The sequence below is a fragment of the Argiope bruennichi genome, chromosome X1 (genome assembly GCF_947563725.1).
Source record: "Argiope bruennichi chromosome X1, qqArgBrue1.1, whole genome shotgun sequence".
In the NCBI taxonomy this organism is placed as follows: domain Eukaryota; kingdom Metazoa; phylum Arthropoda; class Arachnida; order Araneae; family Araneidae; genus Argiope; species Argiope bruennichi.
In genome coordinates, this window is record NC_079162.1 from 16,955,453 (window position 1) to 16,978,192 (window position 22,740).

Below are 22,740 nucleotides of genomic sequence, written 5' to 3' on the forward strand. Positions count from 1 at the left end.
TTTTTATTCAGATGCCGATTCTTTTTTTCATTGTTAAAACTTTATAAAGGTATTTGTAAAAAAACAGGTTCTCAGTTTCTTTTACTAACCATCAAAAAATTGTCAATATTTGAGTCTATTTTTTTATGAGACTCTTGAGATTTAATTTCACTGCGATCTAATTTTAGAAAAAAATATAGTCATATTCCATGACTGTAGTATATAGATAGAAACACAGATTATACTAGAATGACGTGTCATGCTAAATGGACAAATGCATACTCTTACTATTTTATATCAGAAGCTATATAAAATGAAGGTTGAAACAAAAAGTTTTAAAAAAGTAACTGTTTTAGAAATTCAGAATAATAAATAAAAAATATTCGATGTTTTCCCCAAACACTGATTTTTCTGCTTAGTCCCCTACCTAAAATATTTGTTAAGTAAGGATTGCAACAACTAGCAAAAATTAAGATGTGTTTCGAATCCGAGCAAAATAAGTGCACGTATTCAACAAAAATTTACTATAGTTCGGACACGAACAATATAGAATACAGAAAAGATACAATATGATTTTTAAGTAAATATTTTGTAAATATATGTACAAAATTACTATTTTATGTAAGATATGAAAAATATTCTTATGAATAATGGACTGCTTAAACACTAGATCCCCCTTGTATTTATTTTTCTATATACATTTAGACTTAAAAAAACCAATACATTTTATTTTTAAAAAAAATTAGATCTTGATCATGAATTCACCTATCTTCATTTTTATTTATGTACTTACTGACTATTCAATGTACTATTAAGTCTTTTCTTAATTCGAAGTTATTACAAACTAATATTCCTACCAAAAGGTGAGTTTTATCCCCTCAGTTGCATGCATTGGCTTTTCTTAACCCCTTCATATACAATGGCGAGTCTAACTCGCGTATGGAATTATTTAATTTTTAAATCTGCAATTAAGGAAAAGTATTAAGTAATTTAAAACGCTAAAATCACTTGAAAACGCATCATTACCTCAAATGCCCTTATATTTTTCTGGGGATTAAGATCACGATAATTGTCCCAAATAATATCTGCCATCTAATTAGGAAATTAAGTAAATTCGTGTATCCATGGGTTAATGTGTTATATATGAATATTCTAAGAATAACTATTTTAATCATTTTTTTACAAAACAGCTTTATTCAAGATCTATTAAAAATTTAGGAGCATCTGAAATTATATACTTTTTGCCGATAATAGTAATTGAAAGAAAAGTATATATAAATGATACGTTCTCCGATTACATAGTCATAATATTGAATGCAGAGTCTTAAGCATTTAAGTAGTAATTTATTTTTTAAAAAAATTAGTGCATACTTGGTTAAACTCCTTTAGTGTAGCTAAAAAGCTACCATACCAAAAATATTTTTTTGTCGTCAACTGCAATCTGTATTATTTCTTTAATGTAATAATTGTAGCCTGATAAATTAGATTGCAAAAGAAAACAGATATTTTACTGGTAAATAATTTAATTTACAATCATACAATTTACTTACTCCAATGATTTATAATGAATTCACATAATTTGGTTACAGCAAAATAACTCTTCATAGCATGCATACTCACAAAAGTGTAAAAAAAAGGTTTTTAAATTTAGTTTAACCATTAACTAGATTTTAGTCAGGCAATTCTCGTAGTGAAATGAATAAAATAAATTTATCAATTCGTTATCGAGTAAATAATTATATGTATAAGATGATGATTAATTTTAGAACTTGGATTTGAATTATGAATTATGGAAAACAACTCGATCGTCCTATTCATGAATAATATAAAAGCTTCAATTTCTCTAATAATTCCACTGGTAGGTAATCGATGAAAACAATTTTTTTTTTTTTCATAATCTATGATAAAATCTTAGCCGAAGGATAAAGATTAGTCGGAAAATAAGTGACGTCGTATTCATTTGCCAGATTATTGAATATTCTGCTAAACATAGTATCAATTATATGCTGAATGAACATTATGACATCTAAATAAAATGACTGAGAATTTGGACTCCTCGACATTCCTTCGCATTGAATTCTTAGTCAACCGATCAAAATTTTTTGACAAAATGCGACATGTCATGTTTTATACACATGTCGTCTTGTCCGTTATATTGCCAAAAGTAGTGCAAATTAAAAGCTTGATGAATGACATTTGAATCAAATGTCTGAAAATATGTGGATACTTTCTTCGACATTCATCATATTTAGTTCATAGTCGGCCGCCCAAAAGCTATCGGCAGAATGCGGTATCTTATTCACTTGTCGGATATATTGCTAAATCTAATGCAAATTATAAGCTAAATGAACGACATTTCAATCAAATGTCTGAAAATCTGCAGATTTAACATCTTCGGCACTCACCGCATTGAGTTTAGTCGACCGACCAAAAATTGCTAGCAAAATGAGAATATCACCTTGTCAATATCTTATTCACTTGTTACCTTGTCGGTTATATTGCCAAAAGTAGTACAAATTATAGCTTAATGAAAGACATTTGAATCAGATGTCTGAAAATCTGCGAACTTAAAATCTTCGACAACCATTACATTCAGTTCTTAGTTTGGTCTATCAAAAATTGTCCTCAAAATACGGCATATTATTGACCTGCCGCTCTATAGATTATTGACCTATTCCCAATCGATTTTACCAAATATAGCCAAAGCACTTTAACCATTACTTGGGTATTTCGATTGTTTACAATACATTAACTTTAAGGTGGATTTTAAATAATCATATTTGATAATGCTCAACTCTCTACAACAATTATGAAATGGTGAACACTTTTGCCGACTAAACTCTGAATTTCTCGCCGACGGGGGGGCAAGGGGCTGCCGACAGGGGGGCAATTGCCCCCCTTGCCCCCCTGCTACCGCCGCCTCTGTGTAGCTTCCTGTTTTGTGACCTTCAATACACGTGCACTTTTTCAACCAATTTCAGCAGATGTTTTTTTTAAAATAATTCAGTTATTTCTTTGGACGCGGTCTTTAAGACCGCAGCTCTCTGTTAGTGTCCCAGTGATAAACAAGGCTTGGTAGATGGCGCTAAAGCTTGGGCTCCAAAATATCATCCGATTTACTGATCCAACAAATGTCTGGCGCAGTTTAGCCAAGAATGGCTCTTGTGCCAAAAAAACACAAAAACCAACCAAACCAAACCAAACCGATTTACTGATCCTATTATAGAGCAGTGCTCTAGACACTTTTAAATGAAGCAGAAAGTGATTTCAGTGATAAGGATAATTGTACCGAAGAGTTTTTAGAAGAAAGTTCGTATTCAACTGATTCTGATATGCATGTTCAAACATAATTAATTTTTCTAGTGATAATGTATTTTGAAAAATTTATAAAATATATTAATATACTAAGATATATACAGAATTTATAGGTTGATTTTTATACTAGTTCTTAACCTGTATGTTTAAAATGCCCTTGAAAACGGTGCTATGAAAGTCACTCAAGCCGATAAAAAAAGAGCCAATTTTACCCATTGTCAATTTTCTTATTTTTCATATAATTGTTGAATTTTACATTATATGATCTTCTATATACCTTCATATACTGTAAAAATAAATATTGTTTAAAAAGTAATATGTTTTTTCAAGAATATTATTTATTATAACATGTAATTTGAGAAGTAAATGTATGTTTCAACGCATTTACTTTTTTCGATGATAATATATTTTGAAAAATATTAAAAACATATCTATATCAAGAAAAATATCTGTAAAATATATTGGCAGTTTTTAATACTAATACATTCATTAGAAAATTTAATTTGAATGTAAATGAAATGTAGTCTCGTAGACCGCACCTCCCCAGTTAAGTCCTAAAATTTCACCTCCCCAGTTAAGTGTTAATTGTGAACTTAGACGAATCAGACTCTATGTCACTACACACTTCCTTAGAGGTGGATACAAATACTTTAAACGATGTACTACTCAAATTTTGTTCCTACACTGAACTGATGACAGCGCTTGCTCGGATTAAACGTTTCATACAAAGCTATAAATCTATTCATAAATCACAAGTCACCCCTTCAAGCAGAAGTAATTTTCGCTTAAAGGTGTGCTCATACATATTCAACAAGCTGAATTTATCAAGAAACTAAATGTTTAAAATTTTAAAAAATAATCTATTCCCAAATCTGTTAAAATATTTTCATTAAATGTATTTAGAGATAACGATAATTTTATCAGTGTTGGAGATCGGTTGTCAAAACATCTGACTCTCCCCTATAATCAGAAATTTCCTGTAATCATCCCTAAAAAGCACCTAATCTTTTATAATTCGGCATTTTCATTGAGTCTCCATGTTGACCAAAAACTGATTTTATCCCTCATTTCTGAAGGACCTTTTACTTTGACCTTAAACCTTTGTTGTCGATTGTTGATCTTCGAAGCTTACCTACATACAACAAAATCCCATCCGTTTGAAAGAGTTGTGATAGATTTTGCTGGACTGTTCATCACTAAATGTCAACATCTAGGAAAAACAACCCAATTCAAGTTTTACCTTTGCTTATTCATTTGCATGGCTTTACGAGCTGTTCATCTCGAATTCTTTTCTCAACCAAAGCATTTTCGGCTACACATTATCGGTTTGTTGCATGATCCGGTCATGCCACTGGCATCTTATCAGACAACGGATAGAACTTTATTTGTTGCAATCAATTATTTAAAACATTTATCGACGTTAGTTCAAGAACCACCTATATAAAATTTCCTGTGAGAAACTACTGGAAAGTCACACCACTATATGCTGCCAATTTTAGCGGTATTTGAGTCAGCCATCAAGTTCATTGCTAAAAGGGATTTTCTCAAGACGTGTCAAGGACGTTTGTTAAGCTTTGAAGAACTGTACGCCTTTTTCTATAGCTTTTCAATAATTCATTGAAAATTACTTTTGTCGTTTCCTCATTTTAATTAGAAAATGCACAAAACGAGTTTTGTCGTTCCCACACTTAAAATATACCAAAATTTCTTTTTGTCCGCTACGAAAGAGAAAGGAAAAGAAAAAGAAAAAAAATCCTTCAAAAGAAGAGTAGGAGGAAAATTTCTCTGAAATTCTAGAATCAAAATTTGGTTACTACAGTACTTCTTTGTGTTCTCTGAATTCGGGAAAAAAAAAAAAAAAACCAATAATTTCTAATCTTGTATCTAGCTATGTGTATGCCTTTATGATACTTTTTAAGAAGTTATATTTATTAGAAACTCTACATTTTATTCTAGACTAGATGACTTATCATGTGTCCCTAGAGTCGCTAATATAATATTCTTTAAGAAGTGGTGTTCCTTGAAGTTAACGGTGAATTTCATCAGAGCTTCTTTATGAATTGAAATGGGATTGCACAGAATGGTATTGTATAAATTTTATGTATTTGCAAGCATCTTCTTTCAGACATTTCAAAATTTGCAAGCAAAAAACATCATTATTAAAATTCATCTATAATAATATTTTAATATATATTTTAATTTATATATAATATTATCTATAATATATTAAATTAATATTTTACTATGTGTTAATCATTTCCTTTTTATATTATTATTTGTTTTCAAATGAATATACTTTTAATTTTCATCTTGCAAAAAATGTTCCCGCATTGAAAAAAGCATGTTTCCCTTTTGCTGGCTGCTGCATAATTGGCTCCAATACTTTTTTCAATTAAAATTCTTGCTGAGAAAAAAGAAAAACTGAGATTTCTTAAATTCCGTGCTCGAGCAGAAGGAATTAAGATAAAGGGATTCGGGCTTCCCTGATAAGGAAATGTGCTTCAAGAAACCTTGATTCTTCTCGCTTTTCAACTTAAGATGAAATACGAGGAAAGATTGGATTTTTTTTTATAGATTTAGATATTACATGTCTAATAAAATAAATAGCTTATTAAATTTATACCAAAAATAAGTTGGGGATGCTGCGATTTCACAGTTCATACACTCGAATCGACCGCATTTATTAATCAAACTTGAATTTTATGAGTTTAATTATTTGCGAGTAAAGTTCGAAGAACTTCGTAGTGAAAATGGCATATAAAAGAAAAAAACAATAATATTAGCAGACGCCAAACTTGCATAATATTGGTAATGTAAAAAATAATTTTGCATAAAATATTATGATATATAAAATTCTTTTATCGTCTACAATTTTATTTTTAAAAAATTAAAATAAAGCAGTTATTTGATATAAATATGCATTAATATCAAACGATTTTTAAATATCGTATTTTTCTCAAAATTCGACTTCCAAACGGTTTTTAAAAAATAACGAAAGTTAATTTTTTTCTATCAATTAAAAGTAAATTTGAAGAAGGATACTAAATTTTACCAAGCAATGCGAGTGGGGAGTTGATGGGAAATAAAATGATTTATAAAATTTTTATTCCATAAAAAAATACTTCCTATATATACAAATATAGTTTTTAATTAGAAAAGAATTAACTATCCAGTGAATTGCTTGGACACCTACAGACAAACTTTTCCTTTATTTCATGGTATTTGTAAGCAAAATTTGAATAATATCGAGTGAGTAATATATATTGCACAAATGATTTGTTAAACTTCATTCCGACTTACGTATATAAATATTAAAAAATCGTATTCCTAGGCCCCAAAATCATAGTATTCGAGTCTATTTTCGATAAAAAAAATGTCCTGTCTCGATTATTTAGCAAGAAGCTTCACATATAAAAAATGCCCTGATAACATATTTCTCTTTTTTTGGAAGTGAATGTCCTCCTATGCCTCTTGCTGTTGTCTCAGCGATTTACTGACTGGAATGATAAATTGTTTACATACTGCAAGTCAACATTTGAAGAAGGGCGAATAAATAATTCACACCTAAAAGACTAAATTTTAAACCCTTCATGATTAAAAAAAAATGTTCAAATATTTCTATGGGAATGAGTTGAAAGATCTATTAAATTGAAAACATTGAAGGTTCATTTTCAGTTGAGTGAAAAATTCTCAAAAGAGTAGAACCCTTTCGGAATGATAGCATAATAATCTTATCAACAAAAATTGTAAATCAAAAAATATTTTGCATTACGATTAGTTCCATTTCTTTGAAAAGTTTGCTCTTGTGCAGTTGAAAGCTTTTACAAAATTTCCAAATAATTCGAATTGCAATCATTTGTATCCAAAACATGCTCCCAGGATTCAAGTTGCATTCAACACGTATTGTATTGAAAATTAAGTTTAGTTTTCCATTCTTAAAAATTCTTCATTTAAGTGATAAAGAGACTACTGTTCTGCAATAGAATTACTGTAAGCTAAATAGAAACTTCTTAATGATAAGTTCATTTAAATGCCGAACTTGGAAATACGCTTTAATGCAGTTGCTATTTATTCTATTTTTCGATGTTAAATACAGGATGATTTAGAATAATTAATTGCCAAGAACAGAAGACCAAGCACGGACAAAATAGTCAGAATCTATATCGGCTACACTTATCTCCAAAGTAACTCGGCTATTGTTAATTCAAGTGTACAGTTAGTTCATCTTTGAATATTTGCAGTAAATATTCCTTGGAAATCAAGCAATTGACTTTGTTTTCAATTGATTATATTTACAGTTCCCTTTAGAAATAAAATCCACTATGATCTGATTAAAAATCTGTATTTGATATTTGTTCCTTGTCAAACTGTTTGGATTGCATTTAGAATACAAAGTGTTCACTCTATTTGTAAGTCAATAGCTAATGCATAAACAATTAGACATAAGTATATAGATCAAATAAGAAAAATATTTGAAATGAAGTAAAGAATTAGTGTTCATGCTGTTAAGAATCAATAATAAAAGAAAATTTTGTATTAGAATAATAAACTGTTTTAGTTGCCGTCACAAAAGCTTTCTCTAAATGAAATAAACTAGGGAAATAATTTGAAAAATTGCTTTTTTTAAAGTTAATTATACATTTCTGACAATTATAAACAATAAAAAATTCTTTTAAATCTTCATTTTTATAAAAAGCACTTTAAGTGAATTTTATTGATTATTAATGCAAAGATTTAATTAAATAAAAAAAAAAAACTTTTTACGCGTTTGGAGAGTGGACAGAAGTGATAGTGTAATGAGCAGGTAGCTATGTAAGAGATTTGCTGTCATAAATGTATTCAGTTTCAAACTTGCTTTCTAGAAATGTTTCAATCACGTATATCTGAAATAATTTATGTGTTTGATAAGAGGCTGAAAAGAGAAAAATGCAAATTCACATTGTTTCAAAACTTTATTAACAATTAATGCTTTATATACAATTGATGACCTTTCTTTTCAGATAAATATAACATTTATCAATTCGTAAGAACATTTCATTACAAATGACTACATTTAACAAGCAATCAATTTTCCCATGAGTTTAAAATGTCACTAGTAAAATAATTTCGAAACAGATAATGGAAATTTAAAAAAATAAATAAAACTACATAAAAAATTTTCAACTATTTTTTTTTACTCTCTAATATTTATAATCTTACAAAAACTTTAGCAGGGAATCAAAAGTTTTGGTATAAAATAAATTATTTGAAACGAATTTCGATTAAGCGCTGCTTTAAAAATCTTTTAATTTTCATAACACGGCCTTGTTATTTAGCATATGAATTAACATATTGTGCAACATTGATACTGCAGTTCCAATTTATTTTTTTTTACCAGAATGATAATTACTATTAATTTTTAAATAGATAATGCAATTGCTTATATATTTAGGGAAACTAAATCCGACTGAATGAACCTTTTGATAAATGGAACAGTTTAAGTCACTACTATTTTTAACTTCATTTTTTCAGCCAGGAAAAAATTGTACCTAATTATTTTAATATAAAAACATATGTTTAAAAATTTGCCTTGCATACATTCTGAAATAATTTGCTATTTTAAGAGAATTGTATAGTTGTTTTGATACATAATTTTTTAAAAAAGAGCATTGACAATTGCATCTTTTTTCAAAATGTTTCTACAACTCTTAACGAAGACACATCCTTGAAAAAGGGCAAAACATAACTTTTGACACTTATCACTCTCCATTCAAAAAACACAAAACTAAAGATGTACGTAAATCTTTGGAATTTTGGCCTCTCTTTCAATTTACAAATATACACATTGGAAAAATTATATATTTACAAACAGAAATAACTATACATTATTTACATAGCGAACAAATGTAAATTATATCCACTAATTAAAATACAACAGCAAAGAGAAATGGCTAATATCCAGCAACATTGTTTTGGGTATATTTTGTTTGTCACAGATTTTTGCTCATGTTAATAATTATTCGCTATATCTTTTTAATATTAGGAAAACTATTAAATTTCTTGGAACAATTTGAAATACAGTACTTCGCTTTAATCCAAAACATATTATTAGTCGAACTTGAATGAATCAATTCAACATCATAATAAAGCATATTCTACAGATTTATAGATACACGTTATTTTTCAGATTTCGTTAAAAGGGTAAAGCTCTTTATCACTGTTTATATTACAGCAAAATATTGACTGAGAATATATACACTAGAAATCACTGCAATAAATAAGTTTATTTACGAAAAGATATTAGAAGCTCTTTGTCAAATTTGAAGTTCTGTTTCAGATCCTGAAGATGCAACATTACCATGTGCTGAACGTTGAGGTCTGGTCAAATGCGGTGCATTAGGTCCCAATAACTGTATTGAATTTGAGCTACTTCCATTCGGCGATACAAGTGGTGAAATCGAAGGCGACCTTGTTGCTAATGGTGATAACGCTGGTGAAAAACTAGGTGACATAGCTGGGGAAGAAAAAGTACTATCATAACCAATAGGAGAACGAGGTAATGTAGGAAAGGATGCAACCTGACTAGTATGTCCAGAGCTTAAAGCAACAGGTGCTATAGAACGAGGTGCCACATTAGTTATTAGTGGTGGTGGAACGGTTTTTACTTGAGGGTTCAGAGTCTTTGGGGCATTCGATGCATAGGAAGATGGCACACTATCATCTTTCAATCTTGCTATTTCAGCAAAAACATGAGCAAGCGGTTGATATTGTGGACCCCAATCAAGCAAATAATCCCAATTGTAACTACCAGTTAGTTCTTCTTCACTATGGACAATTGAACTAAGCGAACCTGTCATAGAAGGCTCCCCTTCGTCTCCAAAACCAAAGCCTCTCGTTCCATCCATTATCGCTTCATTTTCTTCAGTTCCAACTTCATGAAGTTTAGAGTAAATTAAATTACCAAGGTCCATTCCATCACCTTCACCCCCACCTTCTTCATCAAACATGTGCATACTCTCAACACTTCGAGAATTCGAAATTTTACTATAGTCTTGTATGCTCCTTTGATCCGAATGTGAAGTATTAATACCAAGCCGTGCAAGATATTCTTGTGTGTTGTGAACAGATATGTCGGACATGTTATCATCGTCTCTATGAGGACCAGAGTCTGGTAAACCAAGCCTCTGAAGTTTTTGTTGCTGCAAAAGAGGTCCTTCGTTTATCATACGAATTTCCTCATCTTCAACATCTTCGCCTTCTTCGGCAGAACCACGACCGCTGGATGCGGAATGAGATTGATCAGATACTTCTGAGGTAGCTCCTGTAACATGTTGTGAACTTTCAGGAGGATCAAAATGAGATATATCACTGTAATGTGGCGGGAACTGAGAAATGCTTGCAGAGCTGGATGGAGGATGATGAATGTCTATTGTATCAAATGAATTATCAAAGCCTTGCACAACAGCTGGTTTGCTGCTTCTTTTTGTTCTTTTACGAAGGAAGAATATCATTCCAAGTAAAACCAATGCCAGCAGTGATAAAGCAATCACCAAACCCAATCCCCAGGCTGGAAGACTGCTACCAAGTTTCTGTTCAGTTGCACTAAGACGAGATGAATTAAGAGAAAAATCAACTAAAACATCAACAACAACAGAGCTACTTAGTGAGTTAGGACGACCACTGCTGGCTAACACATACAATGACAATTCTTGGTTTCGTAGTTCTCGTCTTAATCTACTAGTTACTTCTCTGTGGAACATTGATTTTACAGTAATAGCTCCAGTAGAACCATTAATTGCAAAATTTGATTGTGAATTTCTGAGCTGATAAACAACTCTTCCGTCAATACCTTCATCTAGATCAGATGCATGAACATTTCCTACTAAGTACCCAACGGAAGCATCACCTGGTATGGTGTAATGATAAGAATTTTGACTAAATTCTGGTGGATATTCATCTTTACTTTCAATGTCGACTTGTACTTGAACAGTTGCATACTTTCCTCCAGAATCCATAGCCATCAATGTAAAAAAATAACGATTTTTGGATTCGTAATCAAATATAACCAAGGAACTGATTAATCCTGTTTCTGCATCAACTCTGAACTTTTCTTTTCCTTCTCCTTCCGTTACTGAATAATTAAGTTTTCCATAAAATCCACGGTCACCATCGATAGCATGAGCCATAAACACTGGAGTACCAACAGGCGAATTTTCCTCTATTGCTTCTCTATACATAGTAAGTGGGAAATGAGGTGCGTTGTCGTTTTCGTCTTGAACTTTTATAACAACACTCGCCAATGCTGAAAGTGGTCTATTCGGATCGCTATCAGTAGCTCTTACAATAAACTTGTATTCCGAGACTGTATCATAATCCAGTCTTTCTCTTATTGTAATAATCCCTGTGTTAGCATTTAAACTGAATTTCTGGTCCTCATTACCAGACGTAATATCATAAATTACTTTTGAATGGACACCTTCATCTATATCTTTTGCAACAACCTGAAGAACTTTGGTATCGATTGCTGCCATTTCCGACACAAATGCCAAGTAATGGGTTTGGTTGAATACTGGTGGATTATCATTTGCATCTTCCACAAACACATGAACTTCAGTCGAAGAATTGAGTGAAGGACTACCTCTGTCAGCTGCAACAACCTGTTGGAGAAGGAAAAAAAAATTATAAGGACGTGAAAAATGTCACTCAGTATTTAACCCCTTCGGGACGGATGCGCGAGTAAAGAAGAGTACACACAGGATGAGAAAAGCAAACTTCAACGGTCCGTACAGGGCGGAGCATTTTCTCTAAAAGCGTAACGCACATCATGTTTCATAAAAATATACATAATAATTTTTAAAGTGGTCATTTCATAGAAATGAAAATTTTTAAATATGTGACAGATATTCCTTTTCAATTATGATTATAAAGTTATATTTTAGCTTTAAATATCAAGTAACGTATTATGATCGCTTGTACTTTAAACCGGATCACTGATGCAAAATATACGGAAAAATATTTTGGAAGACTTTATAAAAATTGTAATTAATGCTTCAAAGCCGTATGGAAAATAGGTTACTGTAGAACTGACATTATACAATTAGGGAGTGTCCCGTTTTATATCCCGCTTCCAGAAATCTAGGCATCTAAGTTTTTAATCACCCCTTTTACCGTAAATAACTTAATATTATGTTGTCGTTGAGAAAATCCATACATCGATCATAAATTTATATTCTCCCCCTCTCCAATAGATAATCGGGTTTGTAGGCATGACTGCACAAATGAAACTGTTGGGAATAAAACCTTTGCTAAAATAATATCCTATCTCAAATGAGAATGCGCTTCCTTTTAAATTAGCAAGTACCTGATTCTGTTGTGAAAACCTAACTATTCACAGACACTTGCCAAACTCCAACTGACTTCGGAAGGAGAAATGCAAATCTAAGAAGCCTAATTTTAATAAAAACATGAGTTAGTAACGCCATCTAATAGAAATCATTTCATTCGAAAAACCCGACGCAATGATGCAGCGTTCAGCCCTAAGGAAAATCCATCGCAAATGTACATATGCGGCAATCATCTCGAAGGGGTTCACTGGAATTTGAATTTGCAGCTCTTACTTACTTTAATCAACATTTACATACGTTTTTTTTTTTTTGTTGCTAGGATTAGGCTTTATTATATATTATTAAAATAAAGAATACAATTGCAAAATATATAGCATATTTATTACCTTTAACACATAGCTTGCTCTTTCCTCTCTGTCTAAGGACTTCATCAGTATGATATCGCCTGTCGTACCAGCAATAGCAAATGCCTCTCCAACATTGCCTTCAGTAATTCTGTAGTCAATATTGTGATTTGAATACGATTTATCATGATCAGTAGCAGAAACTGTTAATATTGTATAGCCTTTTGGTGCATCTTCTAAAACGTTGCTCCTGTAATCAAAAGTGAATGAAATCATGGCCGATATCGTTTTAAAATTTATATACAATTTGAATTGAACATCTGAATCTATATATCAGAATTAAGAAAAAGTAACATTAATGATTATGTGAATTTATAATCACATAATCATTAATGCTATTACACAATCATATTTAAAATTTGTTATTATATAATAAAATGAAAAACATTTTAGTCCACAACATATTAAATGCAACACTTTGCAAGTCTTTAAAAGCTGAATTAATCAAAAAAAAAATGTTTGATTACATTTATCTCAGGAAAGAAATTATTAGTAATTGCAGAAAATTCATACGAATATAGCTTTTAGAGAAAGAGAAATTTATATAGATGAATAGAGAAAATTACTTACGTATAAGAAGGGCTGGAGAATTTTGGTGCATTATTGTTTACATCAACCACTTGAATATGGACAGCCGCTACAGCTGTCATTGGCGGTTGCCCTTTATCTACTGCTGTCACTATTAGCTGGATGGTATGCTGTCTCGGATCAAAGGATAACGACTTGTTTGTATAAATAGTACCTGGAGAAATATCAAAATATTAATCGTACAGAAAAATATAGCTTACAAAGATATTTTTAGTGCGAAATAGAAGAAACAAGAAATATAATTTTTTTACAAATTTGTTGTCAATGTGTTTGAATTTTAGTTAAGTCTTTCATGTGAAAAACATTAAATTACCAATTCTAGAAAATAGCATTTTTATACAGTTTACAATAAAGTAATGTCTATCGTAAAAGAATTATTTTAGCATCAATACAAATAATAATTGATATCTTAAATCTGGAAAGAATGTCAAGAATATGTTTCTTTAAACCTGCAAAAATTTAACAAAAATATTCCAAATACAAATTTAATTCCTAATATTAGTTGAATATGAGAAACAGATACGCCATGACTGGCAAAAATGAAAAATTTGGTTATTTTTGCAATCAGTTCTTAAAGTGTTATGAAACTACACTTATTATCGCTTTGCAAGAGGAAAAAAAACACGCATACAGCATTTTACATAATTTATTAGATGATTTTTTACTCACAACAACAGTCAAACCTAAAAGCCTCAAGACCTGGGGGTGGGGTCTCAAAATCTTTCCCATGTACATCGCAGTGCTAAGCTGATGGTTAATTGTCCGATATTCAGTTTTGTACCCGAGGTTTCGTATTGTCAAAATCTACCACTCTCAAGATATAGGATGAATTTATCATGTGCTTAATCCTTTTTAAATATTAAGAATGTGTTATCTTTAATTCAAATGTTAATTGATAGTTATTTTATGATTGGATTTTTTTACAACCAAATAACAGGAACTCCATTTTAATGAAAGAAATATTTCTTACAGTGCGTAATGAAAACTAACAGTTCTAATTTACATGAAAAAAATAAAGACATGAATTTAATAAATAAAATACCTGTATTTTCGTCAATATAAAAGCCATCCACTGCAGATGCACTCATACTGTAACGCAACTGAGCATTCATTCCTGAATCTAAATCTGTGGCATTGACTGTTATAACCCGATAGCCTGGATCCACCAACTCGGGCACTGTCACCTATTTAATTAAATAATGGAATGCGTTAGAAAGTTTAATTAAACATTCATTGCGCAACTGAATAAGTAAATATTTTTTACCTGATAAGGTTGTTTACTAAATACGGGAGGATTATCGTTAACATCAGTAACTCGAACTGTTAGAGAAGTTTCAGCCAAGTGAGACGAATCTGACGCATAAATCTGTATAAGATACTGATTTCGTTTTTCATGATCCAGAGGCTGCGCTAGAGTGATACGTCCACTGAATCTATCTATGCTGAATAAGTTATTAGGATTACCACCATCAGCAAAGCTGTATATCAGAGCTGGATTAGTGTCGACATCATTAGCAGTAATTGTGGTGATGACAGTTCCCACCTCGGCACCTGAAAAGATGAACGCTACAGTTAAATATATTTTACGAGCTTTGGTCTAGATTATTTTAGTCTTAAAAATATTTTAATTCACATTCGGAAAAATTTAAATAAAGGAAACTTTCATCCTGAGTTACCTATGCTACAAAATATTTCGTATTTTATATTGGGCATGTAAATGCAGAATATGACTACATATTAATGAAAGAAAAGTCTTCGGTAAATAAGAAAACTGTAGAAGGCGTGCAGTAGTTGAAAATCTATTGGAGCAGACTAATTTTCACAGTTTTTCTGTCTTCAACGGAATAGGTAGTTTTAACGAAGAGAAGATACTTTATTTCGCTACTACTCGTAACTCACCAGTATTTTCCCTTATAGCGTTTTAAAAATTACGAGTGTATGTTTAAAAAATTAGCAAGGAAATATCTAGTGTTGGCCGAGCATTAAATATCCTGCTGTTGTGAAAACTCCATGTTCTTTAAAAAAGGTTCGAATCTACAGTTCGAAGCAACATTATGCTTTAAGCTTGATACGTTCGATCTTCATATTACTTTTAAAATTCTGCTCTGAATAATAGAATGATAACGTGCACACAGAACGTAGATCAATACTATATCTACGTGCGTTAGAAGAACTCAAAGTCACTAAAATACATAAAAACATATAAAAAATTATTTTAATTAGAAAAGCATTCCTACTATATAGAAGCCTTTTTTTTAATAACTGAAAGTAGTGTAGAAATTACAATTTCGGTTAATTTTTAAAACTTTAACTGTATGTTGATAAAATCTGTTTTCAGCCAAGGAATAATTACATGCCAAATCTAGTAATTCTAGATTCAACGATCTGTCTCGTAAAGTATTTTGAACTCAAGAAAATTAACAGATAGTTCCAGCCTATAAACATGATTAAAAAATGAAAAATGGAACACAAACATTATTAAACACAGAAGAATTTCTAAAATAAAATATGTAATTTAGTTATCGTCCGACAAACAACATATTTTACTAGAATGCTAGAATGCAACACGCTCATAAAAATTTTCACCTCGCAATTTTTCTCTTTCTCAGCACATATCGCATATTCCCCACATCTTGTCTGAAAAATCCTAGGATCAGCGAGAAGAGAGTATTATGTAATTAGCGTGCATTTATTGGAACGCTGGCGAGATGAAATTCATACTTGAACCTTTTAATTGGCAAATGGTGAAAAATTATATTCAAAATCTTTTCGGCAACACATATATTAAATAAATAAGATACGTTAACAGATAGTTCCAGCCTATAAACATGATTAAAAAATGAAAAATTACGTTTGAGATTTTATCATTAACTGATGACAAAATTTTAAAAATTATTCAAATCTTAGAAATTTGTTAATTTATTTTAATTATTACTCAGAAATCTGTATACGAAGGCATCGTCATGTAAAGCATTTGGAGTTTTAAATCCCCTCATAACTGCTTACGACAACACGTTGCTTTTGAGAAAGTGTGCCAGATGAAGAGTTAAACACGCATCTTTTTCGTCGCATTCACGATCTGTCGGAAATCCCTAAAATACTGAAAGGAGCCTGGACAGAGTTTCTCCATCTTTTCTAAGTATCCGGGGACTCAGTGAAGTGTCTACAACTGAAGCTAAATTTTTTAGAACCACGACTTAAACCCAAGCGCATTCTCCATCATGGCCCAAAACTTTACGTAGAAGAAGCGTCCCATCACTGGAATGGAAGTAAATCGACCAAAATGATTGGAACTTCCTGGGAAGTGAAAAGCTGGTTATTCGACAATTTCTCATACGCTAATACATGATACCCCTGCCCCCCGCAAGAACAATATTGAAGGGAAATGCGAATTAATATGAAGCCTCTAGTGACAAAAAATCGCAGTCCTTCTTCTGAAAATGTTAATTGAAAAAAACAAATATGGTCTGAGAAAATTGGTTATTGAAGCGCTAATTTACTAGTTTCGACTGATTTACGCCATTGGAAAATCACACAATAAAAGAATAATTCAAATTAAGTTTGGGTAAACAGTAATCACTAAAAAAAAAAAAAAATACAAGCTATTTAGAATGTACCATTTTCTACATATTATGCATTAATGAAATATTTAATGAAAAAGTAGTTTCATTATTCTGCAGAAATCTGTGAAAATTAAATTTGAAAATCTTTACCTTCACTAATGCTCACTATACTGTGCGGGGGGAATACAGGCTGATTATCATTCACATCAATAATGCTGATTCGAAGTGTGCAAGTTCCTGTTAACTGAGGAGTGCCGTCATCTGTTGCTATGATTGTAAGATGGTAAGTGTCTCTGATTTCCCTGTCCAGAACAATGTTGGTTTTCACAATTCCACTGAAAGGTGGGTCGATAATAAAGGCGTTATCATGATTGCCTTCAATTATGTGGTACACAATAATTCCATTTCCATTTTGATCATCATCCGATGCTGTAACCTAACAGAACAAATTTAAAAAAGATTTAATTATATACAAAAATAGTTCATTCCACAACCAAAAATAAGTATACAACACAGTAAATTTCAAGTCAATGAAAATGTTGGAAATAAACTGAAAAGTCTTAAACTACGACTTATTTGTCATATAGAAGGAAAAGCATTTTATAGTAGTTTTTTTTTATGATATGAATATTCGATCAAAAAATAAACATGATTTGCTTTAATATTATCATCAATGTGATGCTAATTTGGAGAAGATGAATAATATCTTATAAAATATTAATCAAAATTTAAATTTTTAATAATTACTTTTCGTTTCTTTTTATTTATGAGCAAAATATTTTCTAGCAATAAAATATAAAACAAACTTTCTCGGATTTATTAAATTGTTTTCCCAAATTTATGAGAATGAAATATCTATCATTTCTAATAAAATGTCTGATATAATTTTACATCAAGGATATTTAAAAAAAAATTTCCTCCAAATAAAATAGTTCATTTAGAAAGCGAAAGATTTACAATTTAAATATATTTTAAAACAATTTTCCAAAATATAAAATTCAAAACAGCCTATATAAACGGTAATGTAAATGGGTAACGATTTTATAACATCACAAATTGATTCCGAGTTTAAACATATCAGTTAGCTATAATTTTCTTTTATTTGGCCAGTATTGTGGCGCAGTATGGTCAGAATTGGCTCTTGTGCCATTAAAACCCACAAATCCAAATCCAAGGGCCAGTATTGCAATTCAGAACGAATTTTGCACTCTCTGTCATTTATTTCGATTTAAAATGATCGTATGAGATGGAAAATGGATCTATAATTTATGTGAGTGCATAATCATATTCAGGTAGGCTAATTTGAACAATACTTTTTTCTCAAATTAAAATATTAATTAAACCAGTCTCTTCTGAAACTACTCTGCACATAATTACCCTATTATATTCTGAATTACCTCAAAGTAGGATGATTGGAGACGCGAGTTTTGGCTTCGGATAATAGAAACGATCCGATTTGAAATAATAAGAAACTAGTGTGTATTGTCTCAGAATTTATTTTACGGCGCATTCCCAGCTACTTCAAAGTACCTTTTTCAATGAAAATACATTCTATTTCATGATATATCGCCTATAAACTGTTTTTAACTATTTAATATTTCTATTATTGGAATTATTTATAATCCTTCCAGTCCCAATTTTTTAAAGAGAAACTCATGAAATGTACCATTTTGAAAATAGAGGAAACTCGATATTATGAAACATGAGAATTAAATATCTATGAAACGCACTTTAAAATTAATAAGGACTGGTAGTTCAATTTAGTGGTAGAGAGTAGAGTTCCCACCTTAAATAGAACATACAATCGCATGTTCAACTCATTTTCCTCTGATATTTACAGTATCTGAAAAAACTGCTTTTGCTGTGAGATCTGGTTATATATCTTTCATGGAAATGAACATTAACCAACAAAACAAATTCTAAGTCACGTTGATGTTTTTCAATTCAATCACATTCAGTTAACCACCATCAACTCCAGGGAATCGGAACTTTTGCGCTCGGTAAATCATTCCCTACCACTGTTGCTGTCATAGGTTTACTGGGATTTGGACCTTTGGCAAGAAAACTTGGCGCGGGTGACGGTTTTTAGTTTTCCATAGCTGCATTTCCGGTCGGGCTTATTGGTAATAATGGAATGGCGATAATTTTTGTAAAAATTGTATTTGATCTTTCATTTATGAGATTTTGTACATACATTTATCTTATCATTTATCTTATTATTATTAATAAGAGCCTTGTTCATTGCTCAGAAAAATTAATATATATGAATTTTCCCAGAAAATTAATCTACATATTTTTATCACTCAAAATTTAATAAAATAATTAAATAAAACGCCAAAATGATGCACTGCCTTGAATGGTTCCTGAGAGGAGAGATCTAAGTGCTAAGTGTAAATATATTCATGTCTCAAAACAATTTGTTAAATAAGATTCAAAGGTTAATGTAAAAGGATAAACATGTAAACGGATTACAAAGGGTAATTGAAAGGACCTATGAAAAAATTTAAAATTCTTAATTCATCGGAGCTTTTATTGACTCCAGTAACATAAATTGTAATTGTTTAGTTCATTTAGACCATTTTGTTAGTAGATGCGTGCCCCTGATTAAAATTGACTGATGGGCGCTGATTACAGTGACTATCCAATACATATATAAACCATGTTTACCTTAAATTTAATTGTTTGATTTAATTAATAATATAGATATTGTAAAAGTTCATAGAAATCTTTTCCTCCATTTACTTTTTAGAAAATATATTTCAAATTTGTTCGCTTCATACAGACACTAGCTGAAATTTACACTTTTATATATTTAATTTACAATAATATTTGATTTATGTTTTTAATTTGAACTTCTTTCAATGTGATGGCAACAGGTGGATAACAGCTAATTTTTTTTCATTGACGTGCTCATGCAGATTAAATTTTATTTTTATTTTGTGCGAAGTACATTGTTGAAAAATATGGTTAAAATGTTTCTTTAAAAACACGTTAAAAATCGAAACTTTATTTGTAGATTAAAGCATTGGTATCATTAAAAAGATAATTTTTTTAGCTTTATCTTGATGCAAAAATCAATTTTGTGTTTTAATATTTTCGGAAGTTATAGCGTTGTAATTTTTAGAAAGTGTATCCATTTTTAAATCTTGTTACTCCTTAATGTAACAAATTATGTATAAGGGTCAATGTCAGTGAAATGAATTAATATTAGATAAGTATATTATCTGTAATGCTCATAAACAATGCTGATTGAGAAAGTTTTCGTATTAGTTGAAATTTAAACACTTTCGTTTTTCAAGTTCCCATTTTTTGTTGAGATTACTGAAAATTAAAAAAGATGCATTGCGCAAAAAGCGGAATAGTATGCGGTTTTAAGAACAATAGTAAATGTTACATGTCCAATAGAATTTGAAGTTAAATATGCTCTTGTGAGTAAGCGATCAATGACAAGTTAAGTAAACTTTAGCAACCATAAATCTGAATTATAAAACTAAGTTGGCCATTGCTTTCATAAAAACTTTTAAAAAAATGCTTTTTAATGTGTATTAGCATTTGTGTAACAATATATTTTGCAACTATTTTTCTTCAATTCATGGTTATATAGGAGTAATCATAATTTCTATTTTGAAAAAAGCAACATTACTACCAAGTTATTCAATGAATCTCTCAAAACTTTTTTTAAAATTTTAATTACATACAAATGAACAAAAAATGCTGTTAAGCTTTCAGAAATGCGGAACAGTCTTGACTATGCTGAATGTCAGAGAGATAAATGTTTGCAGTTAGTTTATTTTTTTATTTCTTTATTTATTTTTGTTAAATGTAAGTGACCATATTATGCATATTGTGAATGCATATTAAAAAAAGAATTATTTAGAAATTATATTCATTTTTTTTAAATTCACCTTTTTATTATTTTCATATTATTTTTTTATGTATAAGTAAAAATTATAACAATTCCTAGATGAATATTTAGTCTGAAATATTCCAGAACTTTAATACGAAATAACGAAATATACAAAAATTCAATTTAATTTTGTTCGTTTCTTTCTCAATTAAACCTATTTAATATTTTTTGAATAAATAATTTACTTATAAAATTCGAAAAAAAATTAGGGACATTTTATTAAAATTCGCTGTTAGTACTAAAACTATTGAGAGAAAGGATTGAGCCATTCTTTTGGGATGAATCCGAGGTCTTACAATTTCATAGGCACATAGATGTTGGCCGATTCTTCTGGATTGAAAAATTAATAAAAGCAATTATTGATAAAAATAAAATCGTGTCAAACGAAATACTATAAACATTGAATTACTCCTCCCAAATTACAGAATTCGGAAATGTTAATTAACAGAATTATAGAGAGCAAGTAAATGTCCCAAAATCGAAGTGCTTCAATAATTAATCAGTGATGAGTTCTATGTTCTAAGAGCCCTTCTAACATTCACGCGGGCCTCAGTATGATTTTCTGTGCAAGCAGAGAAAATCTAAAATATCCAACTCAAAGAGTATTTTTTTCCAAACAAGTTTGGGTGACTCATTAACCCCACCAAACCCCTCTCGTGATGTACAAAGACAGTCACCTCTTCAGAGAGTAAGGGAAAGTTTTATTGGTTAATCGTTTTATTGGGGGTGGTTGATGGGTCAGTTGACCGCACAGTTTGGCGTACATTGTAAAATCGCCAAATCTTACATGCAAAGATAAAGTTTATAATGTGGTAGTCTTTCTTGACACTTGAGCGGAAAGGGGGAAATTTATCGAGCGCAAGTGACATAGAAGCCAACTCCAGACACACAAATAATGACCAGTAACTATGGAACTTTTTAAAAAATCGATCAAAATATACATATTTGTTAAGAAACTAACCATGGATGATTCAAAATGTTATTTTTCTCCATTTCCATAACTTACATTTCTTATTTAAAAGAATCGAAATCATTAACTTCAAATTCCTCTTTCAGCATCGCGATTTTTTTTCTCTTTCTTTGATATCAATTTTCTTCTATACTCAACGTAAATCAGTATGAAATCATTTTTAATAACCAGCTTTCATACTGAAAAGTAATATGTTTGTAGATCAAATGGTAAATTCCTTAAAAATGTTAGTAGCTAATTTTTCATAAAACAATGGGCATTATATGCGGGATGGGATGACATATTTAATATCACTTCATATTATATAATTATTTTAAATGCATGAAAATATAAATTATTATATTACAAGTTTGTTCACTATGAAAATAGCCAGAGGTAAGTGAAAACACTCACCTATTTTTCAGGAGAAGGCCAAAAATGAAACTTTAATCTTACTCGTAAACGTTATATCCTATAGAACTTAGCAACTCGCCTTGCAAATAACCCATGAAAAAATGAACGACACTTAGGAAAAATTTGCTTTTACTTTTCTTGAATAGAATAATTTTTAGATGAGGGACATAATCATAGTATGAGATATGTCCGCTTAACAACACGGAAAAAGCTGTAGACTTCGTCTACAATAAGCGAGAAATTTATTTTTTTAACTACGGGTAAGCAAATTGAATTCGCTGATGTCTTGCTTTCATAA

At 30.5% G+C, this 22,740-nt stretch overlaps 1 protein-coding gene across 1 annotated transcript in view; it reads right to left on the reverse strand.

Moving 5' to 3' along the window:
* Positions 1-8,289: 8,289 nt before the first annotated feature.
* LOC129958337 (protein dachsous-like) overlaps positions 8,290-22,740 on the reverse strand; it is a 196,228-nt gene continuing 181,777 nt past the window's right edge. The window contains exons 17-22 of the mRNA XM_056070754.1: positions 17,323-17,608; positions 14,874-15,160; positions 14,652-14,793; positions 13,592-13,763; positions 13,004-13,211; positions 8,290-11,930 (exon numbers count right to left, since the gene is read on the reverse strand). Of these exons, the coding sequence (XP_055926729.1) occupies positions 9,588-11,930; positions 13,004-13,211; positions 13,592-13,763; positions 14,652-14,793; positions 14,874-15,160; positions 17,323-17,608 (3,438 nt within the window). The 3' untranslated portion in view covers positions 8,290-9,587. The remainder of the gene's footprint in view (positions 11,931-13,003; positions 13,212-13,591; positions 13,764-14,651; positions 14,794-14,873; positions 15,161-17,322; positions 17,609-22,740) is intronic.